This window comes from Gobio gobio (assembly GCF_949357685.1).
Source record: "Gobio gobio genome assembly, chromosome: 11".
NCBI lineage: Eukaryota > Metazoa > Chordata > Actinopteri > Cypriniformes > Gobionidae > Gobio > Gobio gobio.
The window spans coordinates 4145489-4169484 of record NC_137104.1 but is presented as its reverse complement, the minus strand read 5'-3'; the positions used below and the strand labels follow the sequence as shown (position 1 = coordinate 4169484).

Sequence of the window (23996 nt, the reverse complement as noted above, 5' to 3'; positions counted from 1 at the left end):
TCTAACACTAAAAGTAAGTGATCTATGAACTGGGAGAAGAATAGAGTAAACTACATAGTTACCTAAACATTGTGTATCTGATATGAATAAGCCATGTAGTCAAATATAATTGAAAGGATTGCAGTAGGGGTGCTCCGATTGATCGGCAACCGATCTCGATCGGTCGATAATCGCTTTGGGATGATTGATCGGCGGTCTCTAAAAAGGCCGATCTCATGAACCGATCGCAGCTGACGACACATAAAACCCGCACCTGCCGTGAGAGCTAGGGCATGATATGCAGCGACACCGTCTCATTCTCTTTCCAGCGCGGGTAAAAGAATTATAATGCTGAAGGTGAGGTACAATTCATATTTCTATATTAAAGGTCCTGTTCTTCGTGATCCCATTTTTCAAACTTTAGTTAGTGTGTAATGTTGCTGTTAGAGCATTTATAATACCTGTAAAATTATAAAGCTCAAAGTTCAATGCCAAGCGAGATATTTTATTTAACAGAAGTTCCCTTTCAAAGCCTACAGCGAACGGCTGGTTTGGACTACATCCTGGTACTTCCTGCTTTAATTACGTCAGTAGAACAGTATGTCGACTAACCTCCGCCCACAAGAACACGCGAAAAAGGGGGCGTGGTCTTGTTGCTCCCGCGTGGAGAATAGGAAGTGTTGCGTTCGGTTGTGTTCGTATAGTTTGTTTGTTGCCATGTCGTCGAGGCGCTGTTATTTTCATCCCGGAGTCAAGTCACCTTTGTTTGGCTTTCCCAGGGACGCTGTACTTAGAGATCATTGAGCGCATGCATCCCCGTTATGGTGAGAGGCGCGACCTTTCCGGTAACGTGCGCTCTGCGTGCCCCAAGCTGCTGTCCAATCACAACACGGGAACCGCTGGCACAATCAGAACTCGTTACGTATTTCTGAAGGAGGGACTTCATAGAACAGGGAAATCTTTCAAGCCGTTTTGAGGACAGTGAAAACAGCAGTATACAGATAAGTAAATTGTGTGAAAAATACTGTGTTTTTTTACACGCGAAACATGAACACATGTTATATTGCACACTGTAAACACAATCAAAGCTTCAAAAAAAAACACGAAAAACGGGACCTTTAAATAACTTGCGTCTCACAGAAAGTTTTCAAATGACTGCGTAAGTTCACAAACAGCGCGAGTGAATCACCGCGTGCGCGCGCTCTCTCTCACTTTCAAAATGCTCAAATGGCTTCATATCATCGCATCTGCACTAAAATCAAGCTGCACAGTTGACAAGATTTGCCACTTGCACAATCGAGGCAGTGTTGCATCGTCACTAAAGTTTATCATTTGCATTTATTTTTAAGTCTTGCCAGTGTTCAAACCGCTCAGCACTCGCGCGCTCTCCAGACCGTGAGCGCGCGCCCACACACACACACACACACACACACACACAGGCCATCTCACAAAAAGCTTGCGAGAACAAATTGCGGTGAAATGGTCAGATACACACAAATGTATGTACTAAATTACCGTCTTGACGAGTGTGCACGTAAACCCCGTCGTGACTCGCGAGTGAACGTTTGTGTAACTGTAACCGTATCCGTATCCGCTCTTAAAGTGACAGCTGTCGAATAAACTGCTGCTGTCTCTGAGTTTCTCTGTCTTGTGTTGTTTGATGAACCTTTATGACACTCACTGCCTTGAATGACTAACTGTTGCAACCTTAAGTGTAAGGATTAATCTAATTTAATTTATTCAGGGAAGACCAATATAAATTTACATTTGATTTCTTATTAAATGTCTTTAGTATTTCTTATCTCAATACTAATGTTAGACCAACCTGAAAATTTGTCTTTAAAAACAAAAATGCACTGCATGATCAAATATTTAGGTGAGATAATTATATACATTTATTATATACATTTATTTGGGAAAGATGGCCTACAGTAGCCTTAAGTTATCTCATTTTCTAAAATAAACACTTGGTGGTTCTTCAAGATCTTGACTCTAGCCTATTTCTACAGTTTTTTTTTCTCAATACAGTTAATTTAGAGTTAGTTTCATTTCTACAAATGGTGCAAACTCTGCAAGATTATAGATAAAAGATTGCCGTTCCCCTGCCATTCTGTGATCGGCAATCGGCAGATCATGATCTTGGTGATCGGTAATCGGTGATCGGCCCCAAAAATGCTGATCGAAGCATCTCTAGATTGCAGTAATAATAATAATAATAATAGTATTAGTAATAATACTATTACCTACTGAATAGTTACTAGTAAATCTGGTCTAGGTACCAGAAGCAATACATACTCACTATTGAAATAAGTACTAGTACTATATCTAATAAATAAGTACTAGTATCTAATTAATAGTGAAATAGGTTTAGTTAATTTGAAAAAAAAAAGTGGTAGTAACAAAAATAGATAGTAGTTGTTGTATAGGGAATAAATGCTTAAACGGCTTGCCATACACACCCTCTCTAAGGGTTTCTTTTAGTCAAGCAAATGCAAAGCAGTATTGCTCAAATCCATGCTTGGAAACATGCAGACGAAACGAAATGTCTAATGTGCTAGACTTTGATAACCACTGACACTTCAGCATGACGTTGCATTTTATTGGCATTCCCCTCATCATGTGCTTTCGCTTGTGATCCTGGAGTGAGATTTGCCAATTAAATCTTTGATGGTTTTATTTTCATTTTTATGTTCTCAGTTCTCACTATTTGCCAAGTCACCACATACTCCCTTCCCTGGATACCATTCAGGCCTACTCATCATCCCAGTTTTTACCCCTCTCAGCATTATACAGCTCAATACCCATGACCCTTTCCTGACATTGGTACACTGGTGCATCGTTTTTCAGTTATGGGGCTTTTAATCTTAAAACATACAGGTTTTCAAACAATGGGTGTTGGCGATCTGTCCTTCTCACATCACACTTGTGCTTTAGTCCTGGAGCTTTTCCATAGAGCTGAACAAATGCTGAAGTACGTCTTTTAGTTGATGGCTTCAATCCTATCTGATTTAGCTCATTTCCTGTTAGCCATGGTGGCCTAGGGGATGGGTTCAGTGATTGCCACAAATATCGATTTCCATCTTGATTCAGTATCAATTCATATTTATATAGCCTACTGTACATATAAGGAAAAATAAGTTTTAACTATTTTAAACTTTTCTTAAAGCTACACTGTGTAATTTTTTAGTTTATTCTTAGCTTAAAACACTTAGTTCTTTCAAAAATATATGTGCTCATTAATGTATATTTACTTCTTTCAAGTATTCTCGTAAGTTTATAATATGCCATTGTAAATACATACGGGTGAGGGTTCGAATGCCGGTCGCCATGTTGCCCCTCCATCTTGAAAGTACATTAGCCTAAACTAGACTAAACATGTTAATCTTGGACTAAATTGGCCACCGTAGGAGTTAAAATGGAATCGGAATTGAGAGGAACAGAAACTAATATTCACTGGATGGTCATATACCTTTTCACCACTAGATGGAGGGAAATATCACACAGTGTAGCTTTAAATTATATTTGCTCACATTCAAATAATATTCACTTTTGTGTGCTTTATATAAGTATTATTCAAAATATTAGGATGTAAGTTATTAACTTTTTAAAATTTCACATTTAAAGAAATCTAGTGTTTGATCATGTATAAATATTTATTCAAATGCAAAACCTAAAAATAAGTAAGAAGATATGATCTGCAATACTTTGGGCAAATATATATATATATATATATATATTATTTATTAGTAGGCCTACTGTATATTTATTAAAGAGCCATACAGGCCTCTTTGCATTGGAATTCTCTAATTTAACCTTAATTGCTACACTAATTGTAATATAAATAATACTAAATATTTTAAGTGGTCATTAATGGACCACAATTATTGCACAAATAGTAGGCCTATTTAGTACCAAAAGATATCCTCAAAATATTCAATAAATATTTTTAAACTAAAATATAGAACATATAGGCTATTTAATTGAAAAATAGTTAAGGTGTATGGTCACATTTGACCATCAATGAGTATGATGTGAACAAATAGTAAGCAATGAAGGGTAAATACAAGAAAAACATTGACATTAATGTAACAATGTTGGGTCTATCATCACTCTCCACTCGCCTCTGGCTTTAACTGTTACACATTAGCGCCAAAACGCTATTTATTGTTTGCATTTCGTATTAAATTTTAAAAGCTTAGACTTTAATATCAAAAGCAGGTTTGAGAGAGAGAGCGAGAGAGACGCATGAGTGACAGAGAGAGATGGAGGGAGAGCGGGGAAAGGAAATGAACAAACACGCTGCGTGTTTTAAATAGCGTTAAAAAGTTAATGAATAATGACGCGCAATATGTGGCGGCCGGTGTTGATTCTGTGGCGCACCGCCACAAATTAATCTATGTGTGGGAAACACTGCTGTAATTCAAGAATGCTTTGGAATATGGACCTAATGCTGCGTTCTCACCGAACGCGAATAGAGCATCTGGAGTAGTGTTGTCAAAAGTACCGACCGCGATACAAAGTCGGTACTGAAATTTAAAAAATGTGATGCGTTGACAACGATCAGCGTTTGAATGCAGGCGCCGATCAGCCTATCGGTCCGCTGGTCAACGCCTGCTTGCAGGGCTCGACATTAACGCTTGTCCGGGACAAGTGTATTTTTTGAAGGGGCAAGTGAAAAACAATTTTACTTCCCTGACGGACAAGTATCCTGAGTAAAATGTCAAAACAAAAAATAACTAGGGAATCACCAAAGTGCAAAAATGATTCTGCATTCAGTGTAAGTGGCGATCGATAGTGGATAATAATATAAAACGAACTGACGAAGGTTGAGCTATTGAGGCTCGCGCCGCCTCTCGAGGAGAAAATCGAAAACAAATGAGCGCCGCTCATACACAGAAACTCAGTTAACATACAGTTAAAATTGTGCAGTTTTTATATTTATAACATATGATACAGTTAAGCAACATCACACTAACAAGAGTGTTGTTTTCCTGAATACCATCCCGACTGAAAATGATACTGATTTCATACGCCAGTTCCATAAACAATTAATTAACAATAAGTCACTTATATTTTAGATGCAATTGGACTGTTTTTGTTCTATTTCAGCAGCGAAAATAGTTCCAAACAAATATCACAGCAGAACCATAACACATCTCACAGCAACAGCGTTACTGAATTATTCAGCGTTTTAATGAATCAGTTGAATCAAAGATTCAATGACCGCCAAATTCTGAATGAATCAGCCGTTTCACTGAATCGACTCAATGACTCGCTCATTAAGACGGTCACATGCTGCCACCTACTGGTGGTTTAGTTTCATCTTTCCAACATTTTATTATACTTAATTGTATATTCAAAAATATTTAAAATAATCTCATAACATTATTTAATGCAGTTGTAATTTTTCAGTGTAAATGATTTAATTTGATTGGTAACAGCCTATAGTGTCTTATTCTAATTTATTTTATTGATCAAATTTAAGAATATAAAATGAAAGCTGAAGCATACCCTATATTTAATAAGATTATGGAAAAATTCCCTTTATAAAAAGGTACAAATATCACAAATATGCATATTTAAATATGTCAAAGCTGATCGGACCAATGAAATTGTCAGGGCGGGCTTTAGACGATGATGGACAGATGATAAACAGTAACGTAATCATCCACGTCATCGAAGGCTCTTGGGTTGAATTTGCTCTAATCCTAAACGGAGAACTTGTTCGTATATGCATTCACCTTCACTATTTCTCTCAGAAACGATGATCGTGTTGGTAAGTACTCTGTGTATCCTTAAATTATTTTATTACTGGCAAAGATCGTTTACACTCATATTTTTCTTGTAACGTTACTTAATCCAGCGTGCGTGCAGACAGGGTTGCCAAGTGTTTTTGCAATGTCGCGCACAATTGCTACTCAAAACTATAGCCCAAAACAATAACTTTCCGGGGTGTTCTCCGGAAAAAAATGGCGTTTGGTTGGCAAAATATGTTATTTTGGCAAGGTTGCCTGCTAAAATTCGCATTCCTGGGTTTATATAATCACATAATTGGGGTCGCTTCAACCCGCGGACATGGAGAAAAACACGGACTTGGTAACAGTGCAGTTGACTTCTGTTGACATTTGACAACTAACGTTACGCGTTGCTCCGTTGCTCTGATTGGTTGTGGGTCTATCCAATTGAGGTCTTTCCTGGCTCGGTTGAAACACGCCCCATAATCAAAGCTCAATGGAGCGGTACCAGACTCATATTCTGACTAGAATTGAGTATGGCCACGCCAGGCTATGAAGACACAGCACTGCAAGGTAACACCACTAATCTATACAATCACCTCAAACGTCACCACAAAATACAGTACGAGACAAGGGAGCCACACCACAAAATACCAGCCGCCAGACCACGCAAACTTCCATAACTCACTGTACGGGGCATCGCCATACCCTCCAAGTTCCCAGCGGCACATATATATAGCAAAAGCCATTAGGGCTGTCACTTTTTATTCGAATATGCATTCGAACATGACGTGAAATATCCTTAATCGAACTATAAATAAACTATCCGGTGCCATGCAGAACGGGTACCCGCGAATATTGCTGAAACGGATGAAAAACATCACAACTGTGTCGGATGCAGTGTTGGGCACGTTACTTTAAAAAAGTAATTATAGTTACTAGTTACTTCTTACAAATAGTAACTGAGTTAGAAACTGAGTTACATTCATTATAAAAGTAACTAATTACCAGGGAAAGTAACTACTGTGTTACTTTTTTTTTTTTTTTTTTTTTTTCAAATGTTCAAATATGTCAAATAACTTGGATGCCCCCAATGTTAGATATGTTAAATGAATGAATTGGACCCTAAATAGAATAAATTACTATTATAAAACATTGTACATTAATGTACACTATTGTAATGTTGCTGTGGGACAATGTGAGAGACACTTATCAAATTCAATACATTATTGTAAATATTATCAGTAGACCTACCATAGTGTGAATATTTTCAGTACTATACTACTCCTTTGGTAGTGGAGCTCACGTTATCACCTGGGTTTTTAGCCACTAATTTTGATGATGTGAGACGCTTCAGAATCACTTCCACCGACGTGGAGAAACTCTTCCTGGGCATAAGCTGCACGTTACATAAAAAATGTTACCTTTCACCTCAACGAGGGAAAAGTAGCGCTTATACTTCCAGTTTGCGAAAGCTACCTTTGAAGTCGTTGGACTTGCCATCGCTGACTGTGTATATGCGTGTGCGTCATAGGTGTGTGTGTGTGTGTGTGTGTGTGTGTGTGTGAACCATAGACCGTAAAAAAATAGGTGTAAACTCAACCTTTTCTCCCACCCACCAATCATCATCAGTGATGTGTTATCACCCCACCCACCCCCCAACACGCATGGCTGGCGCGTGCGCACACACACACACACACACACGTTGCAGGTCCGTTCGGATGAAAACCGCTTCAGTGAGCTCAATTATAGTAACGCCACATTTTTTTTTCTCAGTAACGCTAACGCCGTTGTAACGGGAGAAACAGTAATTTGTTTGATTACTCGTTACTGAAAAAAATAATTCCATTAGTAATGCCGTTTATCTATAACGCCGTTATTCCCATCACTGGTCGGATGCGGGTCGGGTCGGACAAGGGAGAACACAGGTTTTAAACAGTCATGTGCAAACGAATACATATAAAAAATATATGTATGTACAGTGCCGCCGCTCCCATTACGCGCTGCGCGTCGGGCACATAGACCGTAAAAAAATATGGACGACGCGACTTCATTGACTTCCGCTGACCAAAGTTGAAGCTTTCATAGGCCCGCTCACGGCGCTGACATCTTGGGACCGAGTCTGCGCAGTAGAGAACAGGAAGTAGAGGCGCGATTATCAAAAGCCCGCCCACACTCTCGCAGATGCAGAACAATTCATTATGTTGGTGTGAAATAAACAGTTATGGAAGTGTAGAAATTAAAGCTAAAGCTCCAATCTCCTCCCAAAAATCCAGAAAAAAGTCAGTTAGTGCCTCAGTGACAACTTCACTCAGAGAAGCCGTCAATCTCAGCTGTCAATCATGACGTCACACCCCTCGTTTTTATAGCATCAAATAACTCACTAAAACTAAACTTATTTAAAAAACGAACACTTGAAATGAAATTATTGTAATAAAAACTGCCTAAAATGACAGAAACCATCTTTAGGAAACAATTATTTGAAGTGTAATTAAATTGTTTAGTGTGTCTCGCGCCCATTCTAATACATGGAGAGGCGGGGTTTAGGAGCTATACTGGGACCGGCCACCGGGGGGCGATCGAGGCGCGAAAGCTTCAATTTCTGACTGAAGCACTACAGGCTTGGTCGGGCACCACAAGAAAATGCTCTCTCCACCTGTATTTCAAGATGATAAAATTATTTCAAATCCATATTAGTTTATTTGTGTGAGCACGCGCGCGCGATCTGCCTGCACTCGTCGAGATGGATCCTGAGGAGTTGAAGAAAAAAATAGCCACAAATGTGGAAGTTCATCGCTGAGGAGGAAGCAGCTAACTGTGGTAACAAACCAAGCACACGCAGTTCAATCCAACAGTATTTTTGTTATGTTTCCTGAGTTTGGTCGCTTAATAACACTGTCTTAGTACATTAAGCCACGTTAAGCGTTTTCATATAACATTTTTTTTTAAATAGCCTATTTTATTTATAGTTTTCATTTTTTACAAAAACACAAAAACAAAATGAAACAACGAAATAAGACAACAAAAACCCTCTCTCCACAAGGCAAGATATTAAATAATCATAAAAATAGAAATAAACAGTAATAAGCATATATTTACATCTAGTCTGTCTACATTTGTTGTTTCTACATTTTAATTTAATTGTAACTAATTACTTTTATTTAAAATTGATTCTTTTTTTTTAAAGTATAAGAAAAAATGAGAATCGTGATCTCAATTCCCATGGAGAAAAATCGTGATTCACATTTTAGCAAGAATCGTGCAGCCCTAGCTCAAAGCATCACATTTTTTTAATTTCAGTGACGACTTGGTATCACGGTCGGTACTTTTGACAACACTAATCTGGAGCGAGTGATTTCCATGTGAAGTCAGTGTAAAGATGCGTCTGGAGGTCCCGCGGCACGATAGACGTGATTTAGCCTCATTCGCGCATCCATTTGTGCGAAAGACTGGTGATTTGGTGCTTTTTGTGCATTCACGCGTTTGAAGCAAATTTATATCTGACGCCCGAGTTGAAAAATCTGAACTTTGCCGTCTGTTCGCGCCGCGTTAACCAAACCAAATTTCTTTAGTTATTGAGGTAAACATACCTAAAGCAGGGCTCGACATTAAGCTTGTTCACGTGCTAGAAGTAAATGTCACTCACTTGTCCGAGTAAAAATCTTGCTTGTCAGGAATTTTGTAAATATAATTTATTCTGAAGCAATATTCTCATCAGTGTTCATTCAGGTTTGACATATTTAAATCTGCATATTTGTGATATTTTGACCTTTTATAAAGGGCATTTTCCCCTAATCTTATTAAATATAGGCTATGCTTCAGCTTTCATTTTATATTCTTAAATTTGGTCTATAAATTAAATTAGAATAAGACACTATATGACTGTTACCAATCAAATTAAATAATTTACACTGTATTAAATAATGTTATGAGATTGTTTTAAATATTTTTTGAATATACAAATATTGTAAAGAATGTTTAAACATGAAACTAAACCGCCAATAGGTGGCGCAGGTGCGTTATGGTTCTGCTGTGATCTTTGTTAGGAACTATTTTCGCTGCTGAAATGGATCAAAAACAGTCAATATTGCATCTAAAATCTAAGTGACTTAATGTTAATTCATTTTTATGGAACTGTCATATGAAATCAGTGTCACATGTCAATCGTGATGGTATCTAATATAAGGTGATCTCATTTGATCCTGTTTATGCAACCATGAACTGCATCAGTTTATTTAGCAAATTGTTGTTAAATCTTTGCCATTCAGTTTAGTGTAAAAGCACACTTCTTTTTATTATATGTGAGCAAGGGCCTGACATTAAACTTCAAACGTCTTCATCCACATGGATATGAAGTGCTGAGGTGGTGGGGAAAGCTTTTCTTCCATGCACATTTGGAAAAAGCTTTGGAGAAATATAAGGTGATCTCATTTGATCCCGTTTAATGGATTATTCTGTTGTGTGGCATAGTGCTGCGGCTATGTGATGAATTTGACATGGATCCATAGATTACAGAATGGACGAAATATCCATGGAAATAATTGAGACGCTCGTCTGCTCTGGAACTTTGTGAGGCTTTGAGGGAAATCAGAAATTGACCGTTTTCAGCTGCAGCCGGTTTAAAATGTTCAGTTTATACACCACCGTTCGTTCGCTTCTGCTCACCAAAGCTGTAATTATTTGATCAAAAATACAGTAAATATATTACGGTTTAAAACAGCTGTTCTCTATGTGAATATATTGTGAAGTGTAATTTATTCCTGTGCTCAAAGCTGAATTTATCATCATTACTCCAGTCTTCAGTGTCACATGACCCTTCAGAATCATTATAATATGAGGATATGATGCTCAATAAATATCTAGGATTATTATCAGTGTTGAAAACAGTTCTGCTGCTTAATATACTGTATATATTTTTTTGTAGCAACGTAAAAGTTTTTACTGAGTAAAAGTATTCGTTAAAAAAAATCGTACATTCCCCAAACTTTAAAAAAATCCTTAAGGCGAGCCATATTTTATGCATTAGGTGTACAAAGCAAAAACAGTGTCTACTCATTTTATGTTAAATTTATGGCGCTTTCACACCTCAAAGTCTGCACCAAGGTCCGAACTAGTGTTAGACCGATATATCTGCCGGCCGATATATCGGGCCGATATTTGCGATTTTTACGTGTATCGGCCGATATAAGGCTGCTGCGTTGGCCGATATTTTTTCCCCTGCATTATTTACAGACAGGCGTCCACAGGGCAGCTCTCACCGTCTTCAAAATCTCTCGCTCTCCCTCGCGCATATTAATCAAAATCAATTGAGAATTGACACGATGGTAAAAGGTGGAAAGACTGAAGTTTCACGTGGAGCATTGGGAGATTTTTTCCTGAATTACCGCTGGTGTTGCTCCACAAGAGATTAAGTGAAGTGCACCTACACTCTAAAAAATGCTGGGTTAAAAAAGTTGGGTTGAAAATGGACTAACCCATCAATTGGGTTGTTTTAACCCAGCAATTGGGTTGTTTTACGCAAACATTTAACCCAACCGCTGGGTCAAAACAACCCAATTGCTGGGTAAGTCCATATTCAACCCAACTTGGGTTATTTTTAACCCAGCATTTTTTTTGAGTGTAACCATTAAATGACTAGGTTGTAAATAGTTTTAAAATGAAGTATAGTACAGTCAGTGTGCACTTTATTATGCTGCTTGCTTGTTGATACTGAGTGCAATAGTTTAATTATTTTATTTATGCTTAAATATTTATTTTCAGAATTTATTTTCACCACTGAACTCTTTTTTTTCTTGTTCTACATCAGCTGTTTTTACTATTTGTTAAATATCGTTTTTTTTTGTTCAATAAATGTTCCTTTTTTAAATTGTAAATTTTAAATTGTTATCATCATGATCATTGTGTCATTTTTATGTTGTAATTGAGAGAGCAAAAGCAGTTTCGGCTCCAAATATCGGCTCAAGAATATCGGCAGCTCGTATCGCTCATCGGCTAAGGCTGACGAAAAAAAAAAAAAACGGTATCGGCACTAAAAAATCCATATCGGTCGATCCCTAGTCCGAACCAAAGTTCATGTTTTGATACATTTTATACATTCGGTTAGTTTTGGTTTGGTTTCACATTGCAATCATGCGAGCGCACTAAAGAACTGAACATCACACACTTGTGTCCACTCGTCATCTTCTATGTGGGCGGCATCTGGACATTGATTGGTTTGTAAACGGATGTGCGTCTGACGCGTCTTTGACAAGAGTGAATGAACGGACGCATATCGTTGCCACTAGTGAACAGTGAAGCATTGCTGGACTATTTTCGTTACGTTTAAAAGTGGACATCTCAAGCTTTATATACACATATTTCTCATGTTTGTGAGACGAGTATCTGCTGAGTTTTGGTTTATTTGAGACGCTCCAGTTCATGTGCAAAGCATGTGATCGCTCCCGTGATTATAAACTATTTGCTTCTTATTTATTAAATCCAGGCAATTATCTGATTAAACGTTGATTAAAATTAAGATACAATTTATACAAAACGAAATTCACTTTAAAGAAAGGCTTTCTACAAAACAAAACTTAATGAAGTGGTCCAAATCATTTCTGACCTTCTGTCTTCTGTCATATTGCGCATCTTTTCACTTTTCATAATTAATGTAGCCTAGATGAAATTTAAAAATAACTAGGGCTGTCAAAAGATTAATCGCATCCAAAATAAAAGTTTGTGTTTACATAATATATGTATATAATACACACACATATATTATGTAAACACAAACTTTTATTTTGGATGCGATTAATCTTTTGACAGCCCTAAAAACAACATTATATTATTAAAACATAAACAGGAACTTCCTGTAAATGCTCTGAAAGCCCGAACCATACAGAAAATGCTTTCACACTAGAAACGAACCGAACTTTTGTTCAGTTTGATCCGGACCAAGACGACCTCTTTTCTCAGGACCAAATTTCGTCTGTTTGGTTCGGACCATTAGAGGTTTCACTCCTGTAATTTTGATTCGGACCAAACTTAATAGTCAGAAAATCCGGACCAAACAAGGAAGTTGTGAAAGCACCATTTCTGTATCTTTGAATCAGTTCAATAAGAAAATTTGGCCTGTATATAAAAGCCAATAAATAATGGATTTTTTCTTCAAATGCGAAGGACAAGGTCTTTTTTCATCCACATGTATTTGCTTATGCAAATGTTTAGACATTTGATTTTTAAGGAGTGGGGCAGAAGTGCCCTGAGTTTGTTTACACATGTTGTTATTGATTCAAGACTGTCCTTCACTAATGTATTGATTCATCGTCTAAAAGCTCAGCTTTGAAGTAATTTGATTCCTTCCGCATTGAACAGACAATATTATTCATTTCCAGTAGGCCAGTTATAAATATGATCCATGAGAAACATGACGTGAAACACAGATTATAGCAAAACATGGACATCCCAAACACAACATTTATTCTCAACACAATAAAATAAATACAATTGAATCACCCAAAACAGAAATTAATAGTGTTTGAGGCCATTTTGCATGACGTGTTATAAGGATCAGAGCTTTTGTCACTGTATTTGTTGAAGGAAAGCGATGCTGAGCTGCTTGCTTTAATCCTTGCTGGGAAACTGCTGAATATAACCTAAAGGCTGGACCGCTGGCTGAGATCAAGTCACATGGGATTCGGGAAATGGGATGGTGTTGCATAACAGCTGTTATTCCATGAAGTCCCTCAAAGATTATCATTTAGTTGGGTTTATGATATGATGATGTACTGTAGTGAAAGGCTAATACAAAATCATTAAAAACACCAAATATGACGAGAATATTTACAATTATTTGGCAAACTAAAGCTACAGGTTTTATTTTATAATGCAAAAAAATGCATAGAAAAGCAAAAAGCCCATAGGAAAATTGATTACAACATAATCGGTGAATATTTTTGGTTTGCATGTGTTCATAATGTCTTTGTATGACAGAGGACAAAAAATATGTCGCACAATTTGACATTTTCACTGCGTTGTTATCTCAAATACAACTGGAAATATGCAATGTGCTTATAAAATCTTTTAATAATAATTATATAAAGATGTACATTTTCCTGAGATGGACATCACTTTTGGCCACTACTGTACATTGTTGTTTTGTGTGTAATTATTTATATGTTAGTCAAGTCATCTTTATTTCTCCATTTTATTTCTTTATTTCTCTTAATTTCAACTGTTCATCTCACAATGACTTAACATGTTGTATTTTCGACTCTTTTTCTCACTATTATGACTTTTAAAATCATATTTTTGACTTTTTATCTAATAATGAGGACTTTAAAATCGTATTTTTGACTTTTCATCTAATAATGAGGTCTTTTAAAATCATATTTTTGACTTTTTATCTAATAATGAGGACTTTAAAATCATATTTTTAACTTTTCATCTAATAATGAGGTCTTTTAAAATCATATTTTTGACTTTTTATCTAATAATGAGGACTTTAAAATCATATTTTTAACTTTTCATCTAATAATGAGGTCTTTTAAAATCATATTTTTGAATTTTTATCTAATAATGATGACTTTAAAATCATATTTTTAACTTTTCATATAATAATGAGGTCTTTTAAAATCATATTTTTGACTTTTTATCTAATAATGAGGACTTTTAAAAACATATTTAACATTTTATCTTATTATGACTCAGCATGTCATATTTTTGACTTTTTATCTAAGAATGAGGACTTTAAAATCATATTTTTAACTTTTCATCTAATAATGAGGTCTTTTAAAATCATATTTTTGACTTTTTATCTAATAATGAGGACTTTAAAATCATATTTTTAACTTTTCATCTAATAATGAGGTCTTTTAAAATCATATTTTTGAATTTTTATCTAATAATGATGACTTTAAAATCATATTTTTAACTTTTCATATAATAATGAGGTCTTTTAAAATCATATTTTTGACTTTTTATCTAATAATGAGGACTTTTAAAAACATATTTAACATTTTATCTTATTATGACTCAGCATGTCATATTTTTGACTTTTTATCTAAGAATGAGGACTTTAAAATCATATTTTTAACTTTTCATCTAATAATGAGGTCTTTTAAAATCATATTTTTGACTTTTTATCTAATAATGAGGACTTTAAAATCATATTTTTAACTTTTCATCTAATAATGAGGTCTTTTAAAATCATATTTTTGACTTTTTATCTAATAATGGGGAATTTTAAAACCATATTTTCAAAATTGTATCTTATAATTATGACTCGGCATGTCATATTTTTATTTTTACATTTATATTACAAATACTGATTTAAAAAAATAATAATTTAATAATGTCATTAAATGAAATCTATAACTAATCTCTAAATGAATATCCTAAAAGTTCCTATAGCACTTCACTTTTGTTAACATTTGTTACAGTATTTATTCATCTTTTTTTTTTTTTACGTTTTTTTAACGTTTAACATAATAAAAATACATGTTCATGTTAGTTCACAGTGCATGAACTAATTAACAAATACAAGTTTTGATTTGAGTAATGCATTAGTAAGTGTTGAAATGAAGTATTCGTTCTTATTCGAAACCTACTATTTTTGTAATTCTTTTACGTTTTAACCAACTTTGTTCCGTTATGCTCCGTCTAGCGTTTTAAACACAAGGATGCGTTGTGTGTGTGTGTGAGCGACCCCTTGGGATGCGGGTTGGCTTTTTACAGTCACACTTTGACAGCTTTAAATGAAGGGATTTCTCCAACAACACATGCATTGGCTTCAACACCAGTGTCCATGGCAACAGCGGCACGACCTGGTTACCAGGAAGCGGCTTTAGCACCTGCATCTCGGTCCACAAACTCCACACATTGGGCTCTCAATCACTCGGGTGATGTATCGCCAAGAAGAAGTGCTGTTTATTCTCCGTATTCCCACAGAATCCGCCCTTTGTGCCCAGATGCAGCTTTATTCATCGAGTAAACACATGTGACACGTTTTGTTTCTCAGCTCACTGTCAGTTTGACCATTTTTATTCATTTTTAGGGCGAATGTGTAAATAACAAATTATATGAGGTGAATCCAGTTTTAAATTAAGAGTTATTAGTTATTATTTTAAAAATAGATATGACCAGGTTTGTAGATACGAGATGCCGAATTGGACATTCAACACTCATTCATATTTATTGAAGGGGGAAGAGAAACCCCTTAATAATTAATAAGTTATAATTAATTATAAGATAAAATTTTGAAAATATGATTTTAAATGTCCTCATTTTTAGATAAAAAGTTGAAAATATGACATGCTAAGTCATAATTATAAGAGAAAATGTTGAAAATATGATTTTAAATCTCCTCATTATTAGATAAAAAGTCAAAAATATGATTTTAAGTCATTATAGTGAGATAAAAAGTCAAAAATATGATTTTAAAAGACCTCATTTTTAGATAAAAAAGTCAAAAATATGATTTTAAAAGACCTCAATAGATAAAAAGTAGAAAATATGCTAAGTCATAATTATAAGAGAAAATGTAGAAAATATGATTTTAAAAGTGCTCATTATTAGATAAAAAGTCAGAAATATGATTTTAAAAGACCTCATTATTAGATAAAAAGTCAGAAATATGATTTTAAAAGACCTAATTTTTAGATAAAAAGTTGAAAATATGACATGCTAAGTTATAATTATAAGATAAAATGTTGAAAATATGATTTTAAATCTCCTCATTATTAGATAAAAAGTCAAAAATAGGATTTTAAAAGTCATCATTATTAGATAAAAAGTCAAAATCTGATTTTAAAAGGCCTCATTATTAGCTAAAAAGTCAAAAATATGATTTTAAAAGTCCTTATTATTAGATAAAAAGTCAAAAATATGATTTTAAAAGTCCTCATTATTAGATAAAAAGTCAAAAATATGATTTTAAGTCCTCATTTTAGATAAAGTCAAAAATATGATTTTAAAAGTCCTCATTATTAGATAAAAAGTCAAAAACATGATTTTAAATGTCCTCATTATTAGATAAAATGTTGAAAGTATGATTTTAAAAGTCCTCATTATTAGATAAAAAGTCAAAAATATGATTTTAAAAGTCCTCATTATTAGATAAAATGTTGAAAGTATGATTTTAAAAGTCCTCATTATTAGATAAAAAGTCAAAAATATGATTTTAAAAGTCCTCATTATTAGATAAAAAGTCAAAAATATGATTTTAAATGTCCTCATTATTAGATGAAATGTTGAAAGTATGATTTTAAAAGTCCTCATTATTAGATAAAAAGTCAAAAATATGATTTTAAATGTCCTCATTATTAGATAAAATGTCAAAATATGATTTTAAAAGTCCTTATTATTAGATAAAAAGTCAAAAATATGATTTTAAAAGTCCTCATTATTAGATAAAAAGTCAAAAACATGATTTTAAATGTCCTCATTATTAGATAAAATGTTGAAAGTATGATTTTAAAAGTCCTCATTATTAGATAAAATGTTGAAAGTATGATTTTAAAAGTCCTCATTATTAGATAAAAAGTCAGAAATATGATTTTAAAAGACCTAATTTTTAGATAAAAAGTTGAAAATATGACATGCTAAGTTATAATTATAAGATAAAATGTTGAAAATATGATTTTAAATCTCCTCATTATTAGATAAAAAGTCAAAAATAGGATTTTAAAAGTCATCATTATTAGATAAAAAGTCAAAATCTGATTTTAAAAGGCCTCATTATTAGCTAAAAAGTCAAAAATATGATTTTAAAAGTCCTCATTATTAGATAAAAAGTAAGAAATATGATTTTAAAAGACCTCATTATTAGATAAAAAGTCAAAAATATGATTTTAAAAGTCCTCATTATTAGATAAAAAGTCAAAAATATGATTTTAAAAGTCCTCATTATTAGATAAAAAGTCAAAAATATGATTTTAAGTCCTCATTTTAGATAAAGTCAAAAATATGATTTTAAAAGTCCTCATTATTAGATAAAAAGTCAAAAACATGATTTTAAATGTCCTCATTATTAGATAAAATGTTGAAAGTATGATTTTAAAAGTCCTCATTATTAGATAAGTCAAAAATATGATTTTAAAAGTCCTCATTATTAGATAAAATGTTGAAAGTATGATTTTAAAAGTCCTCATTATTAGATAAAAAGTCAAAAATATGATTTTAAAAGTCCTCATTATTAGATAAAAAGTCAAAAATATGATTTTAAATGTCCTCATTATTAGATGAAATGTTGAAAGTATGATTTTAAAAGTCCTCATTATTAGATAAAAAGTCAAAAATATGATTTTAAATGTCCTCATTATTAGATAAAATGTCAAAATATGATTTTAAAAGTCCTTATTATTAGATAAAAAGTCAAAAATATGATTTTAAAAGTCCTCATTATTAGATAAAAAGTCAAAAACATGATTTTAAATGTCCTCATTATTAGATAAAATGTTGAAAGTATGATTTTAAAAGTCCTCATTATTAGATAAAAAGTCAAAAATATGATTTTAAAAGTCCTCATTATTAGATAAAAAGTCAAAAATATGATTTTAAAAGTCCTCATTATTAGATAAAAAGTCAAAAACATGATTTTAAAAGTCCTCATTATTAGATAAAAAGTCAAAAATATGATTTTAAATGTCCTCATTATTAGATAAAAAGTCAAAAACATGATTTTAAAAATCCTCATTATTAGCTAAAAAGTCAAAAATATGATTTTAAAAGTCCTTATTATTAGATAAAAAGTCAAAAATATGATTTTAAATCTCCTCAATATTAGCTAAAAAGTCAAAAATATGATTTTAAATCTCCTCATTATTAGCTAAAAAGTCAAAAATATGATTTTAAAAGTCCTCATTTTAGAAAAAAAGTCAAAAATATGATTTTAAAAGTCCTCATTATTAGATAAAAAGTCAAAAATATGATTTTAAATGTCCTCATTATTAGATAAAATGTCAAAATATGATTTTAAAAGTCCTTATTATTAGATAAAAAGTCAAAAATATGATTTTAAAAGTCCTCATTATTAGATAAAAAGTCAAAAATATGATTTTAAAAGTCCTTATTATTAGATAAAAAGTCAAAAATATGATTTTAAATCTTATTATTAGCTAAAAAGTCAAAAATATGATTTTAAATCTCCTCATTATTAGCTAAAAAGTCAAAAATATGATTTTAAAAGTACTCATTATTAGATAAAAAGTCAAAAATATGATTTTAAATGTCCTCATTTTAGAAAAAAAGTCAAAAACATGATTTTAAAAGTCCTCATTATTAGATAAAATGTTGAAAGTATGATTTTAAAAGTCCTCTAAAAAAGAATTTTACGAGTTTCATTTCTTCTCGACGGCGGAAAGACGTCAATAAAACAGCTTGAGAACAGTGTCACGGCGCAGCATCACATGACCGCTGTAAATATTTATTGTACTATTTTCCTGTATATTTGAGCCGTTCTGTTTTTGTGTCTACATCAGGATTGCAGTGAGGGAAGGAGACATGTCCCAGGAAAAGCCAACTTACCCTATAATGGGGGAGGACAACCCCCTTCACAACAACATCTACGGGCCGCCCAAAGTTGATGCCTTTGGAATGGCTCCGCCCAACTACAGCCAGGGTCCAGTGGCCCCTCCGTATGCGGCCCCGGGGCCCTACGTCCAGTCTGGTTACGGCCAGCCCGATTACGTCCAACCTACGGCACCAGGATTCGGGCCTGCAGCGTTCCCAAATCCACAGATGCCGTACCCACAGCAGCCCTACGCTCAGGGGCCTTACCCTCAGGGGCCATACCAGCAGGGGCCCGGCCAGCCTGCCTTTGGTGGAGATCCCAATGGTAAGTACAATTAGGACATTTACTTGCTTGTTTTTTTACTCGGGGACATTGCATTAAAACAAACGCTCAATGGAAACCGCACGATGCGCATAGATTCCAAAAATGTGCATACGGGCTTTCTACATTTACTTCACTATATTACTATTAAATCCTAATCTAGTCATGACAAACTATATATCATTGGAAAGGTCTAAGACTCAAGAATACATGATTTTGCAGAAAATATATATTTTGGAAGAGTAATGGATTAATATATGACAAGAGTGACAAGAGTGTGCAACAAAAAATCTGTATCATTACAGGAGTTTTCACCTTTGTACCACACTTTTAATCATTCAAACTTTGATTTTCATGCTAAAAGTTCATAACATAAACATTGATTCTAGTATTTAGCCAAAAATATTCAGAAAATAATATTATATATAGAGAATATCTGCCAGATCAATCTTTAGGAATCACCAATATGGTGTGTCTAACCCCTAGTGGATTTTTGGAGGTTATGCAGCTAAAAGTCTTACAGAAAACTAATTTATTGAGTTTTTGACCTAAAATATTTTGAACACAACTTGGTTAGAATTTTGGCTTTGACTTTCTGTCTTTTTTAGGCTGAAACCTATATTAATTTATATATTTTTTAATAGAATAAATAATATTTATTTTATTATATTTTTTATAACAAACTTAAATTTCAATAACTTTTATATAATTTAATTCTATAATTTTTTTCCACTTCAGCAATAATCTGCCAAGTGTCTTCTTTTAAAAGAGACCAACCATAAGTCTTTAGTCCAAAGGGTTCATGAATTACAACCATTTAAGTTTGGGTAGTGCATTTTCACGTAAATGCTCAAAAGGAGGGGTGACAGTTAAAGGGTTAAAACTTAAGCGCCCAATTGAGGCGGATAAATCCCTCAATTCACCACAAAAACCTCACTAACCAGTGGACCAATCACATCGCAGCATCTCAAATGTTGGTTTTGGTGGTTCCAGGGCTCCAGATAAAGTTAATTTAATAATAAAATGACTATTGTTTTGTTACTAAGTGCAGTTACTAATAATATTACATGTCGGTTTATTGGAAATCTAACAGTGAAGCACTGAGCTTGAATTGATATGCAGTTAAAATTAACTTTTATTAATAACAATAATGTGCAAAACCTCATTTTTATTGGGAAAATGTAAATATTCTACTCTTATTAAATGCCCCATTGTTCGTCTATACAGCTTCAGTGTTAATAGGAGCGCTCTTTACTTGTTTTCTGTGTAATTCAGTCACAATGATTTTGTGTTTCATGAGACTTTGTGACCTTTTTCCATATATTAGGAAAGGTGAGTGGAAATTATGGGATGATTTTAGTCTCAAAATGATTAATTAATGCACGCACAATTATCAATGCACTTGATAAACGTTGCAGATTTTTGGAGTATTTTTTGTATCATAATTTGCATAAGATGTGCTTTGTGGATCATGTGACACGACGTCTTTTCTGAGTCGATCTCATTTGATTCATTTGGGTTTTGAGACTTTCTTTTCACATTGGGGTTAGGGTTAAAACCGCAAACCGAGGGGAGCGCGGATATGATGTCATCGACAGGCCACGCCCTCACACGTCCCGGTTTCTTTGACTAAAATAGCATCTCACGATTTACAAATAGTTGGAAACATTTGGGATATTGTTAGTACTCAACTGAACAAAATATATGACACTGGTCTAGTGGTGTTTGGATATTTTACTGCAAAAATCTTACATAGTGCACCTTTAAATAAGTTTAGTTAATGTACTCGGTCCTCTTGAGGGTTATCCGAGGTAAAATGCTTTGCCTGAGCAATTCACAGAAAGGTCACTAGCTCTGTGACATAAATGTATAATTTGTTCTTTCCTTACCTCATCTCCAGTCCCTGCTGTAACAATTAGGACGTCTTTACAACTGTATCATTAAGAGGCTTTTCTGCTGCTGTTGGTGGGGATGCTGTTAAATGTGCTTTCCCTTGCCAAAGCTATTAAAGGGTTAGTTCACCCAAAAATGAAAATTCTGTCATTAATTACTGACCCTCATGTCGTTCGACACCCGTAAGACCTCCGTTCATCTTCAGAACAGAAATGAAGATATTTTAGTTGAAATCTGATGCTCTGAAAGGCCTCCATTGGCACAATGGCACTTTACACTCTCAAGACCCTTAAAAGACACTAAAGACATCGTTACAAAGTCCATCTCACTACAGTGGTTCTACAATAACTTTATGAATCGGCGATAATAGTTTTTGTGCGCAAAAAAACGATGGGTTACTTAACGTAATCCCGGGTTCTTTGATAACAGAGTGAGGTGTTTCACTTATGGGAATCGCTTTGGGCGTGACCAACTACGGAAGCTCCTATGGCACCACGTCTGTCTTTGACAGACAGGTCGACCTGAGATCAGGCTCCGCCCCCACCTATAACACTCAGGTCGACCCCTATCGAAGTCATTATAGAGAGATTTCTTCCCGTTCCTGTGCAAGGAGGGAAGTGTTGGTGAAACACCTCACTCTGTTATCAAAGAACCCGGGATTACGTTAAGTAACCCATCGTTCTTTTTCTAACTTCGCTCGGTGTTTCACTTATGGGAGATATAGACCACTCCCGGATTGCACAATGTACGCTATGCCTAATCATGCGGGTCCCGACCTGCTGGCTCCTAGCACTGCATGAGCCAAGGAAGGTTCAGATACATCCAGTCTATAAAACCGCACAAAAGTGTGCGGCGTAGCCCAACTTGCTGCCGCACATATCTCCTGAACAGACACTCCCTTAAGTAAGGCCCACGACGTAGCCATGCCCCTAGTGGAGTGGGCCCTTAAGCCCTCAGGAGGTTGAGAACCTCTGCATTTATATGCTAGAGATATAGCTTCTACAATCCAATGGGACAGCCGCTGACGCGACAGCGGTTTCCCTTTGTGAGGAGTAGCCCAAGACACAAACAGCTGGTCATTCCTTCTGAAAACTGCTGTCCTTTCCACGTACCAATGAAGCGCCCGTACTGGACATAAAGAATTTAACCTCTTATCCTCTGCAGAAGAGAATGGAGGAGGGTGGAAAGCTGTAAGCTCTGTAGCTGGACATCTGTAAGACGAGTCCACCACTTTAGGTACAAAAGCCGGATTAGGGCGAAAGGAAACCTTAGTGAGCCCTGGGGAGAACTGAAAACAAGACGGGCTGATAGACAGGGCCTGCAAGTCGCTCACACGCTTCGCTGTCACCAGTGCTAACAGCAGTGCTGTTTTAAGAGAGAGAAACTTCAACCCTATGCCCTCTAACGGCTCAAACGGGTGTTGAGAAAGGGCCTCTAAAACCATAGACAAATCCCACAACGGAACCATCCGCCTGGCCACTGGCCTTATACGCCGTGCCCCTTTCATAAAACGACTTATTAAAGGGTGCTGACCAACCGTCTTGTCACCAAAACCAACATGACAAGCAGAAATGGCTGCTAAATACACCTTCAGTGTAGAGAAAGCCTTCCCCTTATCCAACAGATCCTGGAGAAAACATAATATGTCCCTCACTGAGCATTGAAAAGGGACAATATGATTCCGTCCACACCATTCTTCAAAGACTCGCCACTTATTATTATAAAGAGAGCGAGTAGAAGAGGCTCTGGAACTCTGTATAGTGTGTATGACTGATGGTGGCAGACCTGCTGCACTCAGATTCCACCTCTCACGGGCCAGGCCCAGAGAGCTATCCTGTCTGGGTGAGGATGGTAAATTTCCCCCCCTGCCTGTGACAGGAGGTCCCTCCGGGGAGGGAGGGGCCATGGCTGACCCGACAGTAGTTGAACTATCTCGGCTACCCAATGTCTGGATGTCCAACGTGGAGCTACCAGTATCAGTGATAATCCCATTTCCCTCACCCTGGCCAGAGTGGGTGAAATCAGGCTCAGAGGAGGGAATGCATACAGCAGGACGTTCGGCCATGGGTGGGCTAAAGCATCCACACCCAGCGGTGCATTTCCGTCCGCCAGAGAAAAATACAGAGGACATTGAGCGTTTTCTTGCGAGGCGAAGAGATCTACGACAGCCTGACCGTACTTCTGCCATATCTGCTTCACCACCTGAGGATGAAGCTTCCATTCCCCGTATAGAGGATTTCCCCTGGACAATAAATCTGCTCCCCTGTTCAATATCCCTGGAACATGGGTTGCCCTGATGGATAAGAGCCTTGTGTTGCACCACACGATCAGCTTTTTCGCTGACTGATGCAGCTGAAGAGAGCGTGTGCCTCCCTGCCGGTTGATATAAGCGACCACTGTAGAATTGTCTGTTTTCACCAAAACATGCTGGCCCTTGATGAAGCTCAGAAAATGTTTCAGCGCTAGAAAAACTGCCAACAATTCCAAGTAATTTATATGCTTGTGATTCAGTTGTGGAGGCCACACACCGTTCACCGCTCTGCCCATCAGAGTTGCTCCCCAGCCCTTTAACGACGCGT

The 23996-nt window shown here is 35.4% G+C and overlaps 2 protein-coding genes across 4 annotated transcripts in view; both read left to right on the top strand.

The window, feature by feature from the left end:
• Positions 1-23996, top strand: part of vps28 (VPS28 subunit of ESCRT-I) — a 968134-nt gene that overhangs the window by 46555 nt on the left and 897583 nt on the right. The window lies entirely within an intron of this gene.
• Positions 1-23996, top strand: part of grinaa (glutamate receptor, ionotropic, N-methyl D-aspartate-associated protein 1a (glutamate binding)) — a 50936-nt gene that overhangs the window by 3253 nt on the left and 23687 nt on the right. For all 3 annotated transcript variants that reach the window (XR_013817509.1, XM_079829433.1, XM_079829432.1), the window contains exon 2: positions 19172-19527. Coding sequence is in view for 2 of the 3 variants with exons in the window: in XM_079829433.1 (XP_079685559.1) it covers positions 19194-19527 (334 nt within the window). In the remaining variant the exon portion in view is untranslated. The remainder of the gene's footprint in view (positions 1-19171; positions 19528-23996) is intronic.